We start from the raw sequence: 20,773 nt of genomic DNA, 5'->3' as shown, positions 1-20,773 counted from the left end.
ACCTACAGTTTAAGAAGCCTAGCAACAAACTGAACTAATATTTTTAATTAACATTCTTTTAATAAATCAAATTTCATTGAATCATATCTAAAACTTAAAAAAGGAACAATTACATTTGAAGAATAAATTGCCAAATTAAATGTAGAAAGCATAATTAACTATATTCATATTATAAATATAATATTATATAACATATTTAATATTAAAATAAAAAGAATAAAGATTATTTTTACATACTCAACATAGAAGGATAAATTTGAGGTCTTATGGATTAAACTGATACATTTCAAAACTAGAAATATTTACTTACTTTTTCTGCACTTTATCTGGAAGGATAATGGTATCTCCTTCAATATCATCTGATTTTCCAGATTCATCACTAGATTCCTCGCAGTAATCTCCAATATCAAACATTTTATGTAACTGAACATTTACAATTTTCAAGGCAGTAAAAACCACACCAACAATGATGCAATAGACAGTCCATATGATTAAATTTGGTGCACAACACTGAAAACAAAAGCACTTTTAGAGGACACAAGGAAAGCATATATATATATATATATATTAAGTGGAAATACAATTTTTATTATCATAATAGTCTTCAAAAACTGTGATAGACAAAGAAACTATTTGATATACAAACTTTATTAAAAATAAGGGGGGAGGAAGTGGAACTGATGGTGCATCATTTTTACAAAGATTCAGTTGAATTAATTAAACAGAAAAAGTGGAATGGGATCAAAAAACAAGAGAATACTTTAGAATGGCCCCGACATGGACCGAATTAGGCAAAAAGTTAGGAAATTAATTTGGAGTAAATTAAATTTTAAAATATCATTATATATATATATATATATATATAAAGATCATTCTTTACAAAGAAACATAAATAAAACTGTGAGTGCACTTAAAATTAATCTGCTGTTCATTTCTTATTTTGATCTAGGAAAAATCATTAGAAACCCAATTCTTTAGTAGTAGTAGCAATGCTGTTTCAGAAAATATTTCCTCCTTATCAACAGGAAAGATAAATGCTTTATAGTGAAGGTATTTTAATGGCATACTCCTTACAGTATATATATACTTCAATTACTGTTCGGATCAAATACTTTTTGTTATTAAATTACCACATGCTATATGAGCGAATAACTTTTTATCTGTTTTTAAGATTATTTTTTCAAAAGTACATTGTAACCATTAATTACTTAAATTACAGCAATATAAAAATTAAGGCTTAAGCATTGCACAAGCAAAGCGAAGAAAGAAAGGAAAACTGTAAACTAAAGAAATTTACTGTTAGTCACTAACTTTGTGTGGTAAAGTAAATAAATTAAACATCAAATATTCCAATAATAATAAAAAGTTTTGTATTATTTTTCTTTAAAAAAAGTGAATACAAGATATATTTAGTTTAAAGCACTAACAAATTTTGTTAAAAAAATTACGGTAAACTTTATAGGGGGGGGGGAGGCAATAATATAAAAAATTTTTTTAGAGATTCGGTAGACATAAAATTGTAAGAGAGAGAAAAATTTTTTATTAATATATAAAAACAACATTAGGTTGCCATGTGGCTGATCAAAGTAGAAAGCAGATATCTTTTAATTCCTTATTCTTTTATTGATCCTAACTTAAATAGAAGGGGAAGATTTTTTCCCCCTATCTTTCTATAAAAACCTTTAATGAACATTTCATTCAACAGTAATCTAAAAGTTTGATATCTACACAAAATAAAACATTAGATTTTGAAATGACAAAAAAAAAAAAAAAAAGGTAATTTTAATTCTCATATCAATTATTTTATACATAATACCTACGAACTATATGACTAATGAATTGCAATTTCATGTTTCATAGGTATTAATTGCTTAAAGACTTTCAATAAATACTTTCTAAATACAAGTTAAAATTTATATCCCCAGATTAAGAATTTTAGCAATTTTTTATTTATATAAATCTTTATTAAAAAATTAAAATGACTAATTAGGATGCAAGAATACTGTTGAAAGAAAAAAAAAATCCTTCTAATCATAAATAACTCAGATTGCCAAGGTTAAACTGCTGAGCGTACAGCTAAATAGATAGAAATATAATTCTAATATGCTTGAAATAATTAATATATTGTTAATTGTATATAAAACTAAATTTTGCTCAAAGTATCTAATATAATCAAGACTTTACCTCATCAAAAGATAGAGTGGAAATGAAACAATGTTGCATAAATAAAAGCACTACATTAACTATCATATTATTTATGAAATTTCAAATTCTAATAAAATAATGCAAAAATCGAAAAGTAATAATTTTCTATAATCTACTTATAAACTATTTCATACTCTTTTTTCCAATATTAGCAATATTTACTGTTTTTCTCTTTTCAAGAACTTACAATGTAAAAATTCCACACTAATTAATTCACTATCTGTTAAATGTCTTTCAGTGACTAACCCTTATGCATCCACCAAACCAATGAAAATCCAGTTTAGTATTTTCAGATAAGATTGCAAATTATGTTATTATCTTTCATCAAATTTGCTACTGTTACTCAAAACAAAGCGGAGTGGATAGTCTTGCATTCAAGATTCTGAATCTCCATTTATGTCATAATAACGAAATATATTTAAAAATAATATAAGATGGCTGTACTTTGATAAATTTAATAATGCATAGTAAGTATTGAAGATCATCTAAATTATAAGAATAAAGGGGAAAAAATGAATTTTACATGATAGAAACAATTGATCAAGATTGATCACAGAGTAATATTGGTAATCTACAAGTAATGCCGATCTATTCACAGATCAGCTGTTACGGTCTCCAGATATTCTTAGAGTGCACAAGATTATAATTCACAATTTCTTTACATGCAATATTGCCATATTTATCCAATTTGTCACAAAAATTTTGTGGGCAATGTTTTGTGGAATTCCTTGATTGGTCATGAAATTTTTTTTGAAAATCATTAATACATACAAATTATATTACTTATTCACCTCACCGTCTTGTTTTAAAATTTTTTTAGTTCCTAGATTAAGTCAGCTATAGTCGCCCAAATGGGGTTTTGACACCAAGCTATGTTATATCATTGTTCTAGGAGATATTCATTCTGAATAATTTTGGTAAAGGAAGTAGATTCCTTTTCCATTGCACAGGACAGCCTGACATCAACTAATATTCATTGATAATCTACTATATTAGCCATTTATTGATGAATTTAAGATGTTCAGTTAATTTCTCAGTTGTTGCATTTGGATTATTATTGGTAAATAAGACATCTGAGTCATCAGCAATGAGACTAAGCTGGTTCCTATATTCTTAGTATATTATTAAAGTAGATGTTAAAGCAAGCAGGACCCAGTTTGAAAAACCCACCACAACGATTTGGATGTTTCTTAGTGCAGATAACAAGTTTTCCAAACACATCATGCATTGCCAATCAGAGAAATAAGAAAAGAGAAGTTAAATGATTCCATTAGGAATCTGTATCATTTTACAAATCAAGCCATTGATCCAAACTCATTCAAATGCCTCAGTAATATCCAGAAAAAAGACACCTGAATCCAGTTCATTGCTAATCCATTCAATCCTTGCTACATTGTCCATAGTCATTTTAAGAAATATATCTTAATGTCTGAGATGTAGCTATCTTTTTAAAAAATCCTTTAGAAAAGATGAACTGCAGAATATTTTTAAAGTGGCAGGAAAGGGAACTCTCATAATAATTAGAATGTGACAATGGAAAAGAAGAATCAAATTTAAAGAAAATTGGTCAATTTCTTATATGTATTTGTAAATGAACCAGGCTTCAAAATACAGAGAAATAATTGGGTTGGAGTTAATTTACAGATGAAATATTTTTAGCAAGGCAATATCAAACATGTGCCAAGTTTCTTCAAAATCCATTTAGGGTTCAGGAAATGTGCTGGAATAAACATCCATGTACACATCATGAATATCTGTGCATAATAGATATTCAATATAACAGACACTAAAAATCTGTGTTTGAAACAAGGATTATTTAACTTCGTAGAACTTATTATTTTTAGCAGGTGCACAATAGAAATTTGATCTCAGTATTTCTTAAAAAACAAAACAAAAAAAAAATATTTGTTTCTCTCAGCAATTTAGATTAGACTATACATTATTCAAATAGCAAACCACAGTTTTGATCTGTTTATAATTTAGTGCAATGTTCTTGTGTTTTTATTTTTTCTTCTTGTCATTTTTCAATGCAACAATATTAAAGTATCAATAGAAAATAACTTCTCAATTTACTAAAAAATGCTATAAATGAGTAATTAAAAATTCATATTCTAAACAAAAATTCTTTTTATGTCATCTTATTATTTTAAATAAAGAATTTTATTTTTGTTATTATTCACTCTATATAGTTTATTTTATATTATATTTTAAAATTTATTATAATATCATTTATTCTTTTTATCATGATGGCAATATAAAATACTGTTAAAAAATGGATCATAACAATATAAGTTAAAATAATTTTATTCACAAAAATTCTTGCAGTACATTTTAAAAGAATTAATTCGTACATAGAAGTTAAAAATAATCAATTTTACAAGCTGTGGCAAACTTTAAGCTTAAAAAAAAATGCATAATTACTTCTTCTTTTTACAATTGAGTTCATTTACATATTTTAAAAACTTTCTTAAAATTAATATTTTGAAGCACTTATTTATACTTAACTAGTATACCAATTTTGTACTTAAAAGTATAATTCCATGGAATCGCCACTATCCAATGTCTATGGAAGCAATTTTTGTAGATTAAAGAGAATTAAATTAATGTGCCTTTTGATAACCAGCAATACAGACATTTAACTCCATGAACTCTTTTCAGCAAGGAGACAATTCAGATTTTGGGATGAGGAACTTCCAGTGTAATGGTTAGTTCTCCCACCCTTATGGATGTAATAAAGGGGGTGGACATCCTCTTCAGGATATACCTCCTCTGGAAGGGAGAGGCAGTATGATGCTGGTGATGCCATTGGGACTCAACAATAGTTCCAGCCAACCCTATTGTGACATCCAGGTCCTTAAAAATTACTGTGTGGCTTCAGGTGGAGTGGATATAGCTGTATTGTGATTACTCCACAAGTTCAAGAACTGCTGCCTTCCCATCCCATAAAAAGTTTCTGTCATCACATATTAGCCAATGCTCCAAAGACAGTGATGTAGTAATAAAACAGTTAAATGAGGAAGAGGAAACAATCTACTTGATAAATTTTTATTTTTGATCCAAGATCTCACATACTAAATACATTTGAAAAGGCTAAAATTACAAAAAATTATTTATATCTATTAGCAGAGATGAATAGAATACCTATAAAATAAAAAGAAGTATACTTCATATCATCTACAGTGCTAACACATAACTTTCTGTGTTGTCAAATTATTACAATAAAAGATGTAATAATTATAAAGAACTTACCGAACCTGACAATGCTTTGCTATTGTTAGATTTGAGTACATTTATAGATTAAATGAAATTAATTTATAGATTAATTCCACTGAAAGTTTGTAATCAATTTATCATATTTAGTTAAAATTAAATATTTATAAACACATTATTTATTGAGTTTTTGATAATTGCTAATTATTGTTATATTCAAGTTCATTGCAATACTCTTAGATATGCAATGTTTTTAATGATTTCATCTGGCACATATGTTAATAAATTCCTTTGTTTTCCTGCACAACAATATGCAACAGGAAAACAAGGATTCCCCAAATTCGAGTAACATATTTGTAATGATTGACTTTGTGAGTTGTTTATTGAATTTAATTTCGCTATCTGAACAATTTTCAATATTAATACTCTCCCATTACATCAATGTTTCATATTTATGCTGAAAATTAAATTAATCAGCTTTAATATTGAAAATGTTTTAAAAATATTTATAAATATATGAAACACTTATAAATATATGGAATATTTATAAATATTGCAAAATAATGATTTAATGAAAGGCAAGCATTTTGTACCAAAAATTTAACAAAAGTGAAGATTAAACTTCAAAAGAAAATTTTAGAAGATGAATTTAATATGATAGCATCATGTAGATTAAAAATAAAGCATATAATATGCAGTGAAAGTAAGTAATATTTTGTGTATATTTAATATCAAATTTCATAAAATACACATGAGGAATTATTTAAAAGAGATGAGAGTTGTAGAGGTTCATATAAATCTTACCTGGTGCTTATTTTGGCTTTCTTGACAAGTTAGATCTATTAATTTATGTATTTTATCATTCTAAGAAACATATTTTGAAATATTTGCTTTAATAATTTTTAATTCTGTGTTTTGAATATAACCAAGTTTCAGAGATGCATGCTTATAATTATGAAAAAATTATTTTGAAAACTACGTGCTTTTCTAAAACAAGATTGTTTCATATATAATTTAAATTATAGGATTTTTTTTTAAATTTTAAAACCAAAATTTTTGTATTATTGACTCTGATTCATTGAATCAATGAAAACAAAGAATGATTTTTGAATCATAATTTATATCCTAGATACTTTGGACATTCAGAAATACTTTCTTTCAGCAAAAATACATGTGAAGCTTTGAGTCAGAAAAACCTTAATATCATATTAACAATGATTTTAAAAAGCCAGAAGAAAGCTGATTTGAGAAGCTAAAACTCTTTTTTTTTAAAAAATCTTCATATAAATGAATCATAATGTAATTATTAGCAGTTCCTAAAATTCATTAATGAGCAAGCTTCATGTCCTTATTTAATATTTGAAGTAGCGTAAACTATTTTTTTACATCAAAATATCTAACTGAACATACTGATCTTCCATTGGTAAGGGAAGAAAAATATCAGTGTTGCAATTCTTAGAACATGTAATCCTTCCTCCTTCAAAGAAAGATAAGCAATTTTATAAAATTATGCAGCAAAACAATTTTTCTTCAACATTTAATATATATATATATATATATATATATATATATATATATATATATATAACTTTATGATGAAACAGAAGTGTATTTATTTTTCATCTGTATTTTTGAAAGTCTCATTGAACATTAACTGTGCCATGTTTTCTTTGGATCTAAATTCCCCTGCTATTAAAAAATATAATTTCTCTTTCAAATATAGGTAAATTCACCCCTAGCAATTCATTCTTTATAGTTAAAAAACTGTGGCTTCATGTTTAATTGGCTTTGCCTGCTTAGTTAATAAAAATATTTAAATTAACTTTTTTAAACAACTAGAAATAAATGTAAAAGCCCTTTTTACATAATGAAGTGAATTTCTTGTACTATTTATAAAAAATACTTCTCTAATGATATTAATCAAAGCAAGATATTTTATTTATTTACAAAAAGCTATTTTGTCATCCTTGTCTTGAAATTTAGGTTTTTAAGGTTGACTGTTATTTTTAACTTTAAACAGGACATACTACAACTAATTAAATTTTACAGATAATTATGATTAATTTTAAATAATAAACTTAATTTTAAAAATAGTATATAATAAACAAATTTATCATTTCATTTAAAATAATGACAAAATAAAGTAAAATCAAATCTATGGAATAGACACAAAAACTTTATGATACACATTATTTATGATCAAAATTTTATGATACACATTTTAAATAAATCCATATTAGAATACCAGAGATAAATAAAAAAAATATGTTGCATAAAATAATAGATATTTACTTTAATTTCACAATAAAACCACACATTTTAATGTGCAATAATAATGTTTTTCTATCAGGAAGTATGCATTTATGAAGCCAAATTTATATTATAATCTTTATCTTCCTTGTTCAAAGACAGGTAATTACCATTATTTCAAAAAAAAAAAAAAAACCTTAAATTAATTTAAGAATGGAAGAAACTTTAATTTAGCAGGATACCAAATACAAATATATACTGTAAGAAAATATCAAAATATAATAATCAGTAATATGAGAACTTTGCACAAAAACGTGAAAAAAAAAATATCCTATAATGGTTAACTTAAAAAACAATGGAGCAATTTAAGAATAATTTTCCTGTAATGTTATAACAGGAAAAAATTATTCCTTGCACATATAATTGGCACACTCTTGTTACAAAATAATTTTTATCTCGAGGTTATAGCTTTTTATTCAAAAAAATTGTTATCATTATTTCTTTTAGATTCCATTTTATAACATGAGATTTTAGTTCAAAAATTTTCATTATAATTTTAGATTAGAAAATATGTAGTAAATATTTAATAATGGCTTTATAAAATATTGTGAATATTGTTGTCAACTAAAATAAATCATAGATTATATTTAAGGCATAAAATTTACTAAGTATCTTAATCCTTTTTAAAATTAAGTAAAAATGTAACTTTTCTACAAAACACATTAAAGAATAATAGTTTAGGTTTAGAATTTTTTTAAATGTTTAAAAAACTGTCTTTTATTAAGATAAATTTTAAAAGACTATAAAGTAAAAAAAAAAAATTCAACAGTGCAAATTTTAAAATACATCTATATAATTCAATGAAATGATATTCTCCATAATAAATATAAAAATGCACTAATAAAATCCAATGAATCTCCAATTTGTAAGTTATTACATCAACTCTTAAGTAAATAAATGAAATATTTAATATAAATAAAACAGCAATATTGGAAATACATTGTCATATAAAAAATTAAATACATATAATTCTGAATATTCTTCATTAACAGTAAAATAATATATGTATCATTGATTTTTAAAAATTACATCACAGAACAATATAAACATCTTCCAGGTTTGAAGGCATAAATTAATAATTTTTTCACATTATTTTCAATGATAACAATTATTATAACTCAAAATATCACAAATATTTAATTTAAATGAGCATTTTATTGAACATTATATTAGTATTAATTTTTACTTCCACATTTAAGTATGAAAATATCTTCTCAACTAGTAAAATTTTCTCTGTTACTAACCAATATGCCATCACATGAAAAACATTCATTTCCTGTTTGAAGAAATTCAACTAGACTAAATATAAATTAACATCAATGTAATTTTATTTCCATTTTAAATAAAATAAAAAATGCTTACGCAAATCCATATTTTTAAGAACAATAATCATAGTAATTTTCTTTTAGTTTCTGTTTCTTATCGATATTGAAAGTGTTAATTTCTCAATGTTAAAGCAAAAAATATTAACACTTTCATACTAATCCCATTTTTACATATAAAATATATTACAATTTGAAGAAAAAATCGATTTCTTTTCCTTATAATTAAAAAATCACAGCTTATGGGTATTTGTTTACATCGATGACACAACCAACAACATTGAGGTTATCGCCTCTATTATAGTCATATTGTAAACAAAGAGTCTTAAAAAGAGAGAAAAGGGGAAAAAAATACATCTTACCATATACAATCCAAAAGGGAGACATAATAAAAGCAACCAAATATATAGATGAGCTATGTTACAAAAGTGGTCCTGTCGGGGATCATAAAACCAGCCCCCTGTGAATGATGCCCAAACACCTTGGCGCAAAATCTCCAATGTCTGGTAACCCATGATTTATTCCTAATTTACTTTACTAACATTATACCGATACTATTCGTAAACCTGATGGTAACCAAATCTGCCATTATACACAATAGCCAACATAAACATTGTACCATAGAGTAGTTCGCTGCCATGTTAATTCTCTTTCAGTTTCTGCAGCGAAAAGATTTGATTTGATGCCACTTCATTTCGAACTAATTCCTAACAGATGTAGAATATCTTTATTTTTGCTCCAGTTTTTGTCACTCTATACCTTAAAACAAGAATCATTTTCTAGAAATTAAAAAACTATATTTTTAAAGTTCAGACGGCTTTTTAGTTGAAAACTCATATCCTTTACTGAAATTTTGAACAAGATTTAATTTTTAACTTATAGTTTCTTCTTAGCTATAGAATCTAAAACTTGCAATCAAAACTTTCGAATTGAAGGATTGTTTCATTGAAAATGGATAGTGACGGCAAAAAAAATCAAAGCTACGTGCAGTCTGAGTGATTATCATATATTTTTTTAGAAATACTTTGCAATGTGGTTGACGAGTTGTTATAAAACACTGCAACAAAACTGAAACAAAAACTAACTTTCAGTGAATATAATTTCTTTATTTTTTCATTGTATCTTGATACAGAAAGTTTTAAATTTTTACATAAACATTTTTAGCAACAGTATTTTACTGTTTTTGTTCATTTAATAGAAAGTCATAAAAATAATTCGATTTTGTATTTGTCTGTTTTGTTTTGACACATCCACAAATAAGTTTCGTTTTAATGGCAACACAATGTCTGAGTTTTTATAAAATTGTAAACTTGAATGGGGGTGAACGCAGAGGTGTCAGGGTTCTTTCGCTATCAGAAATGGATGTGGGTAGTAAAATTTTGCACATTGTCTCTTTGTTTTTGTGGTTATAATATGTGTGCACTATAAAAAGTGTAGCTTTTTTGAGATTCATCTTCTTTAATATGAGTAACTATTTTGTTATAATAGGCGCTTTCTAGGCCTAAAGCGTCTTGCACTATGAGACACAAGATAACTTGAAATAAAGAAAAAAGTCTGTTATTTTGTGAGCTGGTTACTTGCAACGGATGCCCGATTTCACTCGTTTTTCTATGGAATCTCTGCATTCTAATGCCACAGAGAATCATGGAATCGGCGAGAAAACGAAGCTTTGGACTGCCATTTATGATTATGAGGCATCGGGAGAGGACGAATTGTCACTTCACCGAGGCCAGCAGGTGGAGGTGTTATCCAAAGACTCAAAAATATCCGGCGATGAGGGATGGTGGACTGGAAAGATCTGTGATAAAGTAGGGATCTTCCCCAGCAATTTTGTCCAACTTATCGACGTTAATGATGTGCGGCCCATGTACAACGATGGCAGACCCTTTACTATCAAATTTTCCGAACTGGAACTGGAAGAAGTCATTGGTGTTGGTGGATTCGGAAAAGTGTACAGAGGATACTGGAGAAAACAAGAGGTGGCAGTTAAGGCTGCTCGCCAGGATCCAGATGAAGACATCAGTGTAACCATTGAAAATGTGCGCCAAGAAGCTAAACTGTTTTGGTTGCTCAATCATCCTAACATAGTCACATTAAAAGGGGTCTGCCTTGAGGAGCCCAATTTGTGCCTTGTTATGGAATATGCCAAAGGAGGATCCCTTAATCGAGTTCTGAGCGGGCGCAAGATTCCACCCAATGTACTTGTAAGCTGGGCAATACAAATTGCTAGAGGTATGCATTATCTGCATTCAGAAGCATGCATATCTTTGATTCACCGAGATCTCAAGTCAAGTAATGGTAAGTTCTAATTAATTTGTTTTTATATTCTGTTTTCATTTTATTCTTTTTTTGTGTGTGGTTGTTATTAAAATAAATTTGACTATGAAATTACATTTAAAAAATTTCAATATACGGTTATGAATATAGTATTTTATTGCATGAATGTTAAGTTTAAATTTGAATGTATGTATTCATGTTAATTTTTTTGAATAGGGATATTAATTTCTTGGAATTTGTTAATGTAGTTATTATTTTGTAAAGTTTATGCAAATTAATTGCCTATTTTTATTATTTCTTTATCATTCTCTTGTCAGTTAGTGCAAAAATTATGATATTGATAGTTATGAAAATGAATGCCAATATTTGAAATTATTGTCCAAACATGAAATAAATAGCTGTATTTGTTTAAGTAATGCTTTCTTATGTTGTTTATAATTTTTAATAGTTGTTTATAATTTTTAATAATCCTAGATTATGAAATAAGTATATCTCAGAAAATAATTAAATAAAAGTGGGAGAAATGTAACATAGGAAAAAAGTTGAATGCGTTATATATTTAAGCAAAAAATTCATTTATATTTATTAATAATCATTTAAAAAATATTGATTACTATTATAACTTTTTGAGTAAATGCTTACCGTGGATATTTGTGGTTTTTAGTTTCTTCAGAAGCAAAGATTTAAATAAAGTTTTATAACCATTTGCAAATGACAAATAAGGTATGGGAGATTCTGACAACATAAATTTGATTTACAAAGGTTTCTTTTACGTCATCCTTCTATCACAACTACAAACAATCTATTTCACATATTCATTTGGTATAATATTATTTGCAGTATTTTTGTTTACATTTTTATTAGAGGTTAGTAAGGCACAAACTCTTTTTTCATTAGTTATTTCTTTTACATCATGTTCTTATCTTTCTAAATCCTGTGAAATTCTTATTAACATAAACAGTTTCCCAAGGGATTTCTTCAAAATTTTAAGATGGCTCTTAAATCTCCCGACATATTTTTATTTTATCCAAAGGGTAATAGAAGAAAAAACAATTGCTGTTCAAATAATCAATTACTTATTCTGAAATAATATTACAGTTTATAACTGCCTTAAAAATGTATATTCATTATATAGTAAGTTTTTTTTAATGGATCAGCTATAAAATAAGTGGTACCAAAATATTTAAATAAGTTTTTTAAAAACTTTATTTTATTAAAAATTTATATTTCTTTTTTCTAGATTAAAGATTGTATGAAGATTTATAGTATTAATTTGCATTTACATTCCTGCTTTAATTGTTGTTCCATCATTTGAAATACATTTTTGATCAACTCAGTTTAAATTGAAATTGTAATTAATGTAAAAGGTTTATCCTTATTTATACTTTTCTCATGTTAACATCACTAACAGATAATATTATAGCTTGCATTAAAAATTAGATCATATAGAACTGACTTTTCTATCTTAAGTTGATATGATCTTTTTAAATATGTATGCAATAAGAACTTTTACTAAAACAGTAAAATTTCTATAAAAGTTGTAATCTAAATTTTATGTTTAACATGTTATTATCTAATTCGTATAAAACTTTGTTGATTAGTTAGAAGTATTTTCTTGTTTCACTTTGATAAAAAAAAAGTATTTCAAAAACATATGTGTACTAATCTATGTTGCTCATTTGTGATAAAATAATTCTAAATCGTAATCATCTATTAGCTGTAATAAAATGTTTCCTGCTGATTCTAATCACCAAGTAAACTTAATTATCATTATCTCTTCTGCAGAATTGAATGATTAACTTTTATGAGCAAAAGTCTATCTTTACTTTCAAAGATTAGCTTATTAGAATAGTTTTATTTGCAAGACCTCTAAAAGTTCTGGAATAACTATTGAAGATTAATGATTATTTAAGATAAAAAAAAATGTATCTTATGAGAAATGATTTATGCAACTAATTCCTGTAAATACAAAAACTTATCTGTTTCCCTTTGCAGTTATGGGAAATCAATTTCGTACAAGAATTTGTTAAAATAAATAAAATTTAATGTCATTTAGTCATTAATATTATGCTTAGTATAAAAAAAGTTATCTAACTTTTTCTATAGAAAGACAATCAAATATGCTGTTATTGAGCATTTAAAGTATAGCTTTAGCAGAATCAAAAAGTATGGCATTCAATGCCTTTTTATAATAAAAAAATGTGTAAATAAATTATAAATAAAAATTAAGAATTAAATTAATTTTCTTGTTTCAATATGTATTTAAAATTCCATAATAAACTATCATATTTGTGTAAACTTTGCTGAATTTTTAAAAGTTTAAAAATTTAAAATGTGCTGAAATGAGATGACTATGAAAAGCCTGATAATTGTCCATCAAACCATAGAAAATTGATTTGTTGTCAATTAAGAGTGTTTTCTTTTAACCTTTTTATTGAAATGAAAGTTATTATTATTTATGAAGTAAATTGGGTGAAACAAATATTTCAGAAATGTGGGAAATGTGTATGTTAGTTGTGTGCTGATTAGTCAAAATTGGATTTATAAATAAAATAGTTTTAATTTATTTTGGCAGAATGTTTTGAAATTCATCGTTCAATTATAAAATTTACAAATGTAAAGCGAAATAATAAAATTTCAATTCCTCTTGGAAACTGTAGAGTGTTGTTGAATTCTAATTTTTCTAACAATGAATATTTATAAAGTTGCATCATCATGTTGGTTATAAATATTTGAAATGTAAAATAAGATATTAAAATATCAGTTCCTTTCAACAACTTTATGGCTTCAGGTTTCTAATTTCTGATTCTTCATTAACAAATATTCATAAAGAACAAGAATTCCATTGTTGTAACTATTTGGTAAATCTGCTAAATCAAATGAATTTTAAAAATGGTACTATACTGTTGTATTCTGCTTGCATTAGTCTTCATGTATATTCATATAAATTATCATATCATTAAAATATTATATTAATAATACTTAAATCTTAGAAAGATTACAATATTTTTGACAAATTTTTTGTACATACTCTTACCTAAAAGTTGTTTTATAATAATTTTTTTAATTAGTTTCATCTGCTTCAATATTTTTTAAAGTGCAAGTTCTGGCTACAAGTTAGAAGGTATGTCAATCAGCAATGGAGTTATGAAAAATAAATTAATCAAAATGTTAAGCATAAGTAGAGGAAATAATTTTCAGTGAAAACTTTCGGTTTGGTTTTAAATAAATTATATTTGTTTTTTATTTACTATTAATTCTTTTTTTTATATTTATTCCTCAGTTAGGAAGTGCGACAGAAACCTTCTTTGAGTAAGGTTTTTTTTTATTTACTTAATCCGAAAATAATGATGACCTATTGCACTGTATGTCTCTAGATTCATAAATTTTTCCTGCTGGTTTCAATTTAATTCATTTTCAAGAAAATGTTGCTTTTTTTTTATATATATATATTCTTTATCTGCAATATAAGTCTTTTTTTTATCATAGTTTATCTGAATATGGGTGCAGTGTTTTTCATTAGAAATATTTTATCTTGAAGCTTTTTTTTTTTTTTTTTAAATTTTTTACAATCATTCAGGATTAGTTTATCTAATTCATATATTCTTATTAACATTATTATTATTGAAGTAAAGGGCTTTATTAATTTAATAAAACAAAATTGTTGTCCTAGTATTTTTTTTCTGGGTTTTTTACCCCTTATAAAAATAATTATCAGTTCATCAAATTTTGTTGAGTTTTTTGTCCTTTTTCGAAAACATTCTCATTTTTTTTTTTTGAATTATCAATAAAATATATTTATTGTATATTTAAAACTGTATATACTGTTTTGCTTTCATCATTTAACTTCTTTCTTTATTTCTATTTATTCTTCATTTTAGAAATTTACTTTTATCAGCTTTGTTCACTTATTTTGATTTTAAAAAGTGTTTTATTTGTTAAGCATGATATTATAAGAAGGATTCTCTTGTATATTTAAATGAATTTATGCATGCTGTTCTTTATTTTTACATAAAATCTTATTTGCAAGATAATTATGTCTCTTTTCTTCTTTGATCTGTCAAATTATTATTTTAAAGTTCAGGTATTTAAACCTATTTGCTCCATAAGTCATAATTATACATTAAAAATTTATATTTAGCCACTAAAACATGAATTACATGCTGTAAATAACTTTTTTTATTTGAGTTGACAAAAGAATAAATATTCTTCACATTTTAAACATCTAAAGAAATAATTTTATGTAAATATAATTGCGTTATGATTTTAATACCATTCAAATTATCAAAATTAAAAAGCATTTGTATAAAATTCTTTCTTTAGATTTAAAAATATGATAAGGTTATTACAAATTGTTTCTTTTCTGGAATAACTTATATACTAAAATCTGTCATTGAACATTATTTATTAAAAGAAAATCATCTTTATGAGGGATCGTTACTACAGAAAGACATGGGGAGACTCTAATATCAAAACAAATTGGGTTTGGTAAACTGTGATTATTGGCATTTTTGTTTTTTCTTATGTCCCTGTGGAATAATAATAAAACATTGTGAGGAAAAATTTTTGATGGCTTAATTTTATGTTTATGTAGAATTCTGTAAGAATATAACTGTTTAATTGAATTAAAATTATCTAATTGCAACATGTTCCAACTACTTCCAACAACAGAATTGACTTTATATTTTGAAACATAAATAGTCTTTTAGAGAACCTTTCTCTATGTATTAAAAGAAGTGTATAATGCCGCGTATGTTGTGATGATGTTTAGAAAGAACATTGAATGTTAGTAAAATGCAGCGACATAACTGGCGGGGGAGGGGGGGACTGGCAAACAGGGCTCTTCACTATAAGGCAAGGCATATGCACAGGGATCTTTGACCCCACAAATGGTGAAACTGGAGAATCAATGCCCCAACTGTGCCTGGACATTGGAAAATAATATTAAATCTTAACCTTATATTAAAGTTGTAAGATAATAAAAGAAAATATTAAATATGTCCATTATTCCATTTTGAAAATTCCTTCTCTTTCTGTTTATTTATTAGTGAAAATATTTATATTGTGTTAAACATAATTTGGCAACAGTGATAAATATCGTATTTGATTTGTTATTTGATTTATTTATTACATTTGTTGAAGACAAAAAAGATCTAAAACCTTGTTTATCTTGGCTTAAAAATTCATGAATAATGTAGACATTGAAAGAGTTTGCCTGTATTTATTGCAGCTGCAAAATATAGTTTTAATCTTTGGGCTGGGTTATGTGGACTAGAACTAAAGGCAGAACTGACATTGAAATTCACATTCTCAATACAGATTAGAACCCCCCCCCCCCCTCTTTCCCCAGCTATCCCATCATACTTTTTGTTTAGAACCTTATATGTTATGTGAGGTGGTAGACTTATTCCTTTAATATTTTTGCAAAAATGAAGTTTTGCAAAATTGAATTCTCTTCTAGTAGTACATTATAACGATTGTTTCAGCATTGCTTTAAAAAATCTAAGAAAGGAGAGTTAATATGGGAGCTACCAATATATAGTTAATGATTTTTGTTGTTACTGCTTTTTTACCACTGTTTATGTGTTCTTTTCGGCTTTGTGCACATTCGCTAGAGCATTTCTGTTGTCGACTTGATTTAGTTGTTACCATTTTGTGATCATTTCTATCCATTCAGGCACGGTTATCGCGAAAATATTTGCAATATCTGCAAGTTAGGAGGCTTAATACCTTCAAGAAACACGATCAGATGCAGGTTAAAACCTGAAAAATGTTTTTTATTCAAAGCCAAAGATTTCAAGTCATTAAAGACTTAAATAGTTTATTTAGTTTCATCACTCAGTTTGAATCAGTAGGTGAAGGGGAATTGAAGAACAAGGCACATAAATTATTTCGTACATTTAAAGAAGACCTAGACAAGATCGAGTTGATGATAGAAGTAGAGAGTTTTAATATCATGCCTTGGACTTAAATCAATCCTGATATGAAAAAAGCTGCATCATTGGGTCTTCTGACATTAATAGATAAGAACGGACTTGAAGATACATATCCCAATATAACCACTGCATTGAGAATTTTCCTTGCAATACCGGTCTCAGTACCTTAAATAAAAAATTTTAGTTTAAAAAAAATTAGCTATTAACAATTATAAAAAATTAGCTCAAAAACTTGACTGGACAACAATAACTTACCATCCTGAATACCCATTGAGCATACGTTAGCTTCAAAGCTATCTTTTGAGCACATTACAAAATCATTTGCAGCCAAAAGAGCCCACAAAGTTAAATTTTAGTTCCAGCTTTTTGTGTTTTCAATTAACTTGTATTGATTTAAGAGATTTAATATATCTGAATATTATACACAAGACAACAGCTTGACTGTTTGTCATAATTAAAAATTCTATTCTAAAGCAATAGCCTGTTTTATTCTACACATATACACATTCCAATATAATTCAATGAACATTTTGATTTGTAGCTATTATGATCAGACTTCTTTCAGATTATTTGGCAATCAAATGCTAATTAGTTTTATGTTGTACTAAAAACTAAATTATGTACTGTAATTTTGAAATCAAGCTTTACCACTTTAAGAAAAAAATCGAATAGGGGAATGACTGTATGATGTCAACATCAGTTATAGTCGGGGGGAGGCATTTTCTTTGTGTGGCCAGTGGGCGCAAAGACGAGTTCTTGCCCCAGTTGCCAACAAGCCTAGTTACGTCTCTGGTAAAAGCAGAAAAATTGCTGTTGATGTTGTTGATTTAATTCCTCTTTAGTTATTAATTATTCCTCATAGGTTTTTTTTCCTGTTGTATATATTTTATTAATTTTTCAGCATTGAACAAAATTTAGAAATAAAAATCCAGCTTTGGATGTACCCTTTAAAAAGAAAAAAATGTTTCACTTCAAAATACAGTTTATTCTCTTCTTCTTTGGGAAAATGTCAAAACAAAGGAAAATTGGAAACATTATTTAATTCTTGAAATATATATTTATTAAATAATACTATTAAAAAAAATAAGTAAAAACTTTCCAGAATTTTTAATTGTTATTTATTTGGCAATCATTAATAATTAAAAATCATATCTCATCATATAAAAAAAGGAGTTTAGTTTCCAAAAACCATGTTTGAAGATGAGACTGCAAATAAAAACTATTTAATTTCAAACCATGCATTCCAAATGCTAGGACAAAAAATTTTGTGTGTTTTTTGAAAATTTTGCTTCTTAAAAATGTATTTAATACATTCCTTAAAGTACATCAAGGATGAAAGATTCTTAATTATTTGGAAGGTTTTCGAAAGTCAATTTTTCAATAATTTTTTATAGTAATATCAGGCAAAAGCAATTTCATATTTTTAAAAATATAATTTAGAATTTTAGATGCTTTTCTTATTATCAGGCAGAATCAGTTTTGAATTTTAAGATATTTCAAAGGAATCTTTTAGAGATCATTGAGTGTACCGATACATAAAAAGAGTCCCACCTTCTGCAAAAAATTTACTCTGTTGGATATAATGTTGACAATAGAAAGATAAAGGCAATGCAAAACAATTATTAGTTGTATAATTTCAGTACTGATCTTCTCCTTTCATGGTTTCCTGGAAATGACTGATGAAGTGAATTATTCAGTCAATTTGGCGATTGGAAGTATTTGTGATGGTGTCTAGGCGTGAAGCTCGCTCTCTTTTAATCAACATGAGCTGAAAAGTCTAAATATACTTAATTTAAACCTTAGGGGGAAGTATGAAGATTTCATGTTTATATATGTTGAAATACAAAAAGTCATGTCATTTCTCAATGTAAATTTACAAGTAGCCCTTGTATCACATTAGATATAAAGAGTCAGATCGTTATTATTATTATTTTTTTTACTCTTGTATTATTATTATATGAACTATGATAAATATTAGAAGAGGGGAGTTATTAATTAGACAGATGGAAATTGAATTAAAAATTTACTGGGCATTGTACTTCAAAAGTTATTATAATTGTTTAGATTCATTACTCCACAATATGAAAGGTATTTTGAGAGTACATCATGTAAGGCATTATTTTTCATCAGGAACAATACAAATGCCATTCATAGTTGCTAAATGATTAAAGCTAGTTGCATTTGAAGGAAACACCTAATTCTATATTGCAATAAAATACTGCTTAAATGAATATGGATCCTTTGAGATCTGTTCTGTAGAATTTGGCTTTGATAACATAACAAAACAAAACAAACAAACAAAAAAAAAAAACTGTTTAAAGTGCTGTTTTATTTTAGTCACATGTTTGATCTTCATTTGGAAACAGTAACATGATTTGATGAGTGAATTTTCCTGTTATGAACAAACAGATGTTTGAATTTAAGTGCAGTTATATACAATGATACTATGAATTTAATTTATCATTGTCAGAAATCAAGGTGTAACTTTCCCCAAAGTGTAGTGTGGGAGTTTTTTCCTGAAATAGTTTGGTTATTCAGGTTAAACTTAACTGCTAGTCACTGATAGGAAATTACTAACGTAGGTATATGGAAATCATTTGTGGCTCATTTGTAGATTCTACAACCCAAATTTTGACAGAATGTACCAGGATGATAATATTCTATTGCACATAAGTGATTTGCACTTTCTAGAATTATCCCTAAAAATACCAGTACATGATTTGGCTGTCTTGATTGCTAGACGAATTTTCTGGAACATCTCTAAGATATGATCAAAGTTGTATCATTCATGCCAAGATCTACCATAAACATAGAATAATGACTGACTCTAGAGACAACCTCTTCTTCCATACCTTTCCTTTCAGTTTTTTGCTGGCTACTTGGATCCATGCTGCATCTAATAACTAACCTATCCTCCTGTTTAGGCTTTGCACAGTATTAAGAGAGGTATTCCCAGACTTGAATCACTTCAATATTTGTATACATTTTCTGATCTCATTTTTTGAGCTAATAATAAAACATTTGTATGTGCTAAATGCTAGATTCTCTCACTGTTTCATTCTTTTTTTAAAATTCAAAAATCTAGTTAACACACATGGCAATTATTTGCTGATATTCGTTGCATAGTTTAAAAAAATGAATATCATTATTCTCTATTTAAGCATTATTTAAAGTTTTTGCTTTCTCAGTGATTTTGATGTCAAATTTAATTTTACTTTTAACCATTATTAATTAACTTTTAATTTTTGAATTATAAATTGTGTATTCACCACACATACACACACAAAAAAAATTAAAAATAAATCTGCACTAACTATTTTCATCATAGAATTTATATTAACATTAGCAGGAGATGTCACTGCATTCTTCATCAAAAGCATTGATTGATTATTAATTTATTGAAGTGCATATATTAAAATGTCATTAGATTAATTATTAGTTTCTCTGTTCTATTAGGATAATTTTTATGTCTGTTTTTCACTATCTGGTAATACTAGTAGATCTAGTCTGTAA

At 26.5% G+C, this 20,773-nt stretch overlaps 2 protein-coding genes across 4 annotated transcripts in view; one reads left to right on the top strand and one right to left on the bottom strand.

Annotated features, from left to right (window-relative positions):
* LOC129988213 (pecanex-like protein 1) overlaps positions 1 to 9,697 on the bottom strand; it is a 61,124-nt gene extending 51,427 nt beyond the window's left edge. For all 3 annotated transcript variants that reach the window (XM_056096378.1, XM_056096379.1, XM_056096380.1), the window contains exons 1-2: positions 9,410 to 9,697; positions 311 to 510 (exon numbers count right to left, since the gene is read on the bottom strand). In XM_056096378.1, the coding sequence (XP_055952353.1) occupies positions 311 to 510; positions 9,410 to 9,562 (353 nt within the window). In that variant the 5' untranslated portion in view covers positions 9,563 to 9,697. The remainder of the gene's footprint in view (positions 1 to 310; positions 511 to 9,409) is intronic.
* A 642-nt stretch (positions 9,698 to 10,339) lies between these two features.
* Positions 10,340 to 20,773, top strand: part of LOC129988081 (mitogen-activated protein kinase kinase kinase 11-like) — a 50,239-nt gene continuing 39,805 nt past the window's right edge. Inside the window, exon 1 of the mRNA XM_056096200.1 lies at positions 10,340 to 11,345. Coding sequence (XP_055952175.1) covers positions 10,634 to 11,345 — 712 coding nt within the window. The 5' untranslated portion in view covers positions 10,340 to 10,633. The remainder of the gene's footprint in view (positions 11,346 to 20,773) is intronic.

This window comes from Argiope bruennichi, chromosome 10 (genome assembly GCF_947563725.1).
Source record: "Argiope bruennichi chromosome 10, qqArgBrue1.1, whole genome shotgun sequence".
Classification (NCBI taxonomy): Eukaryota; Metazoa; Arthropoda; class Arachnida; order Araneae; family Araneidae; genus Argiope; species Argiope bruennichi.
Note: the sequence above shows the minus strand (reverse complement) of the source record. Positions and strands in the feature narration are given on the sequence as shown.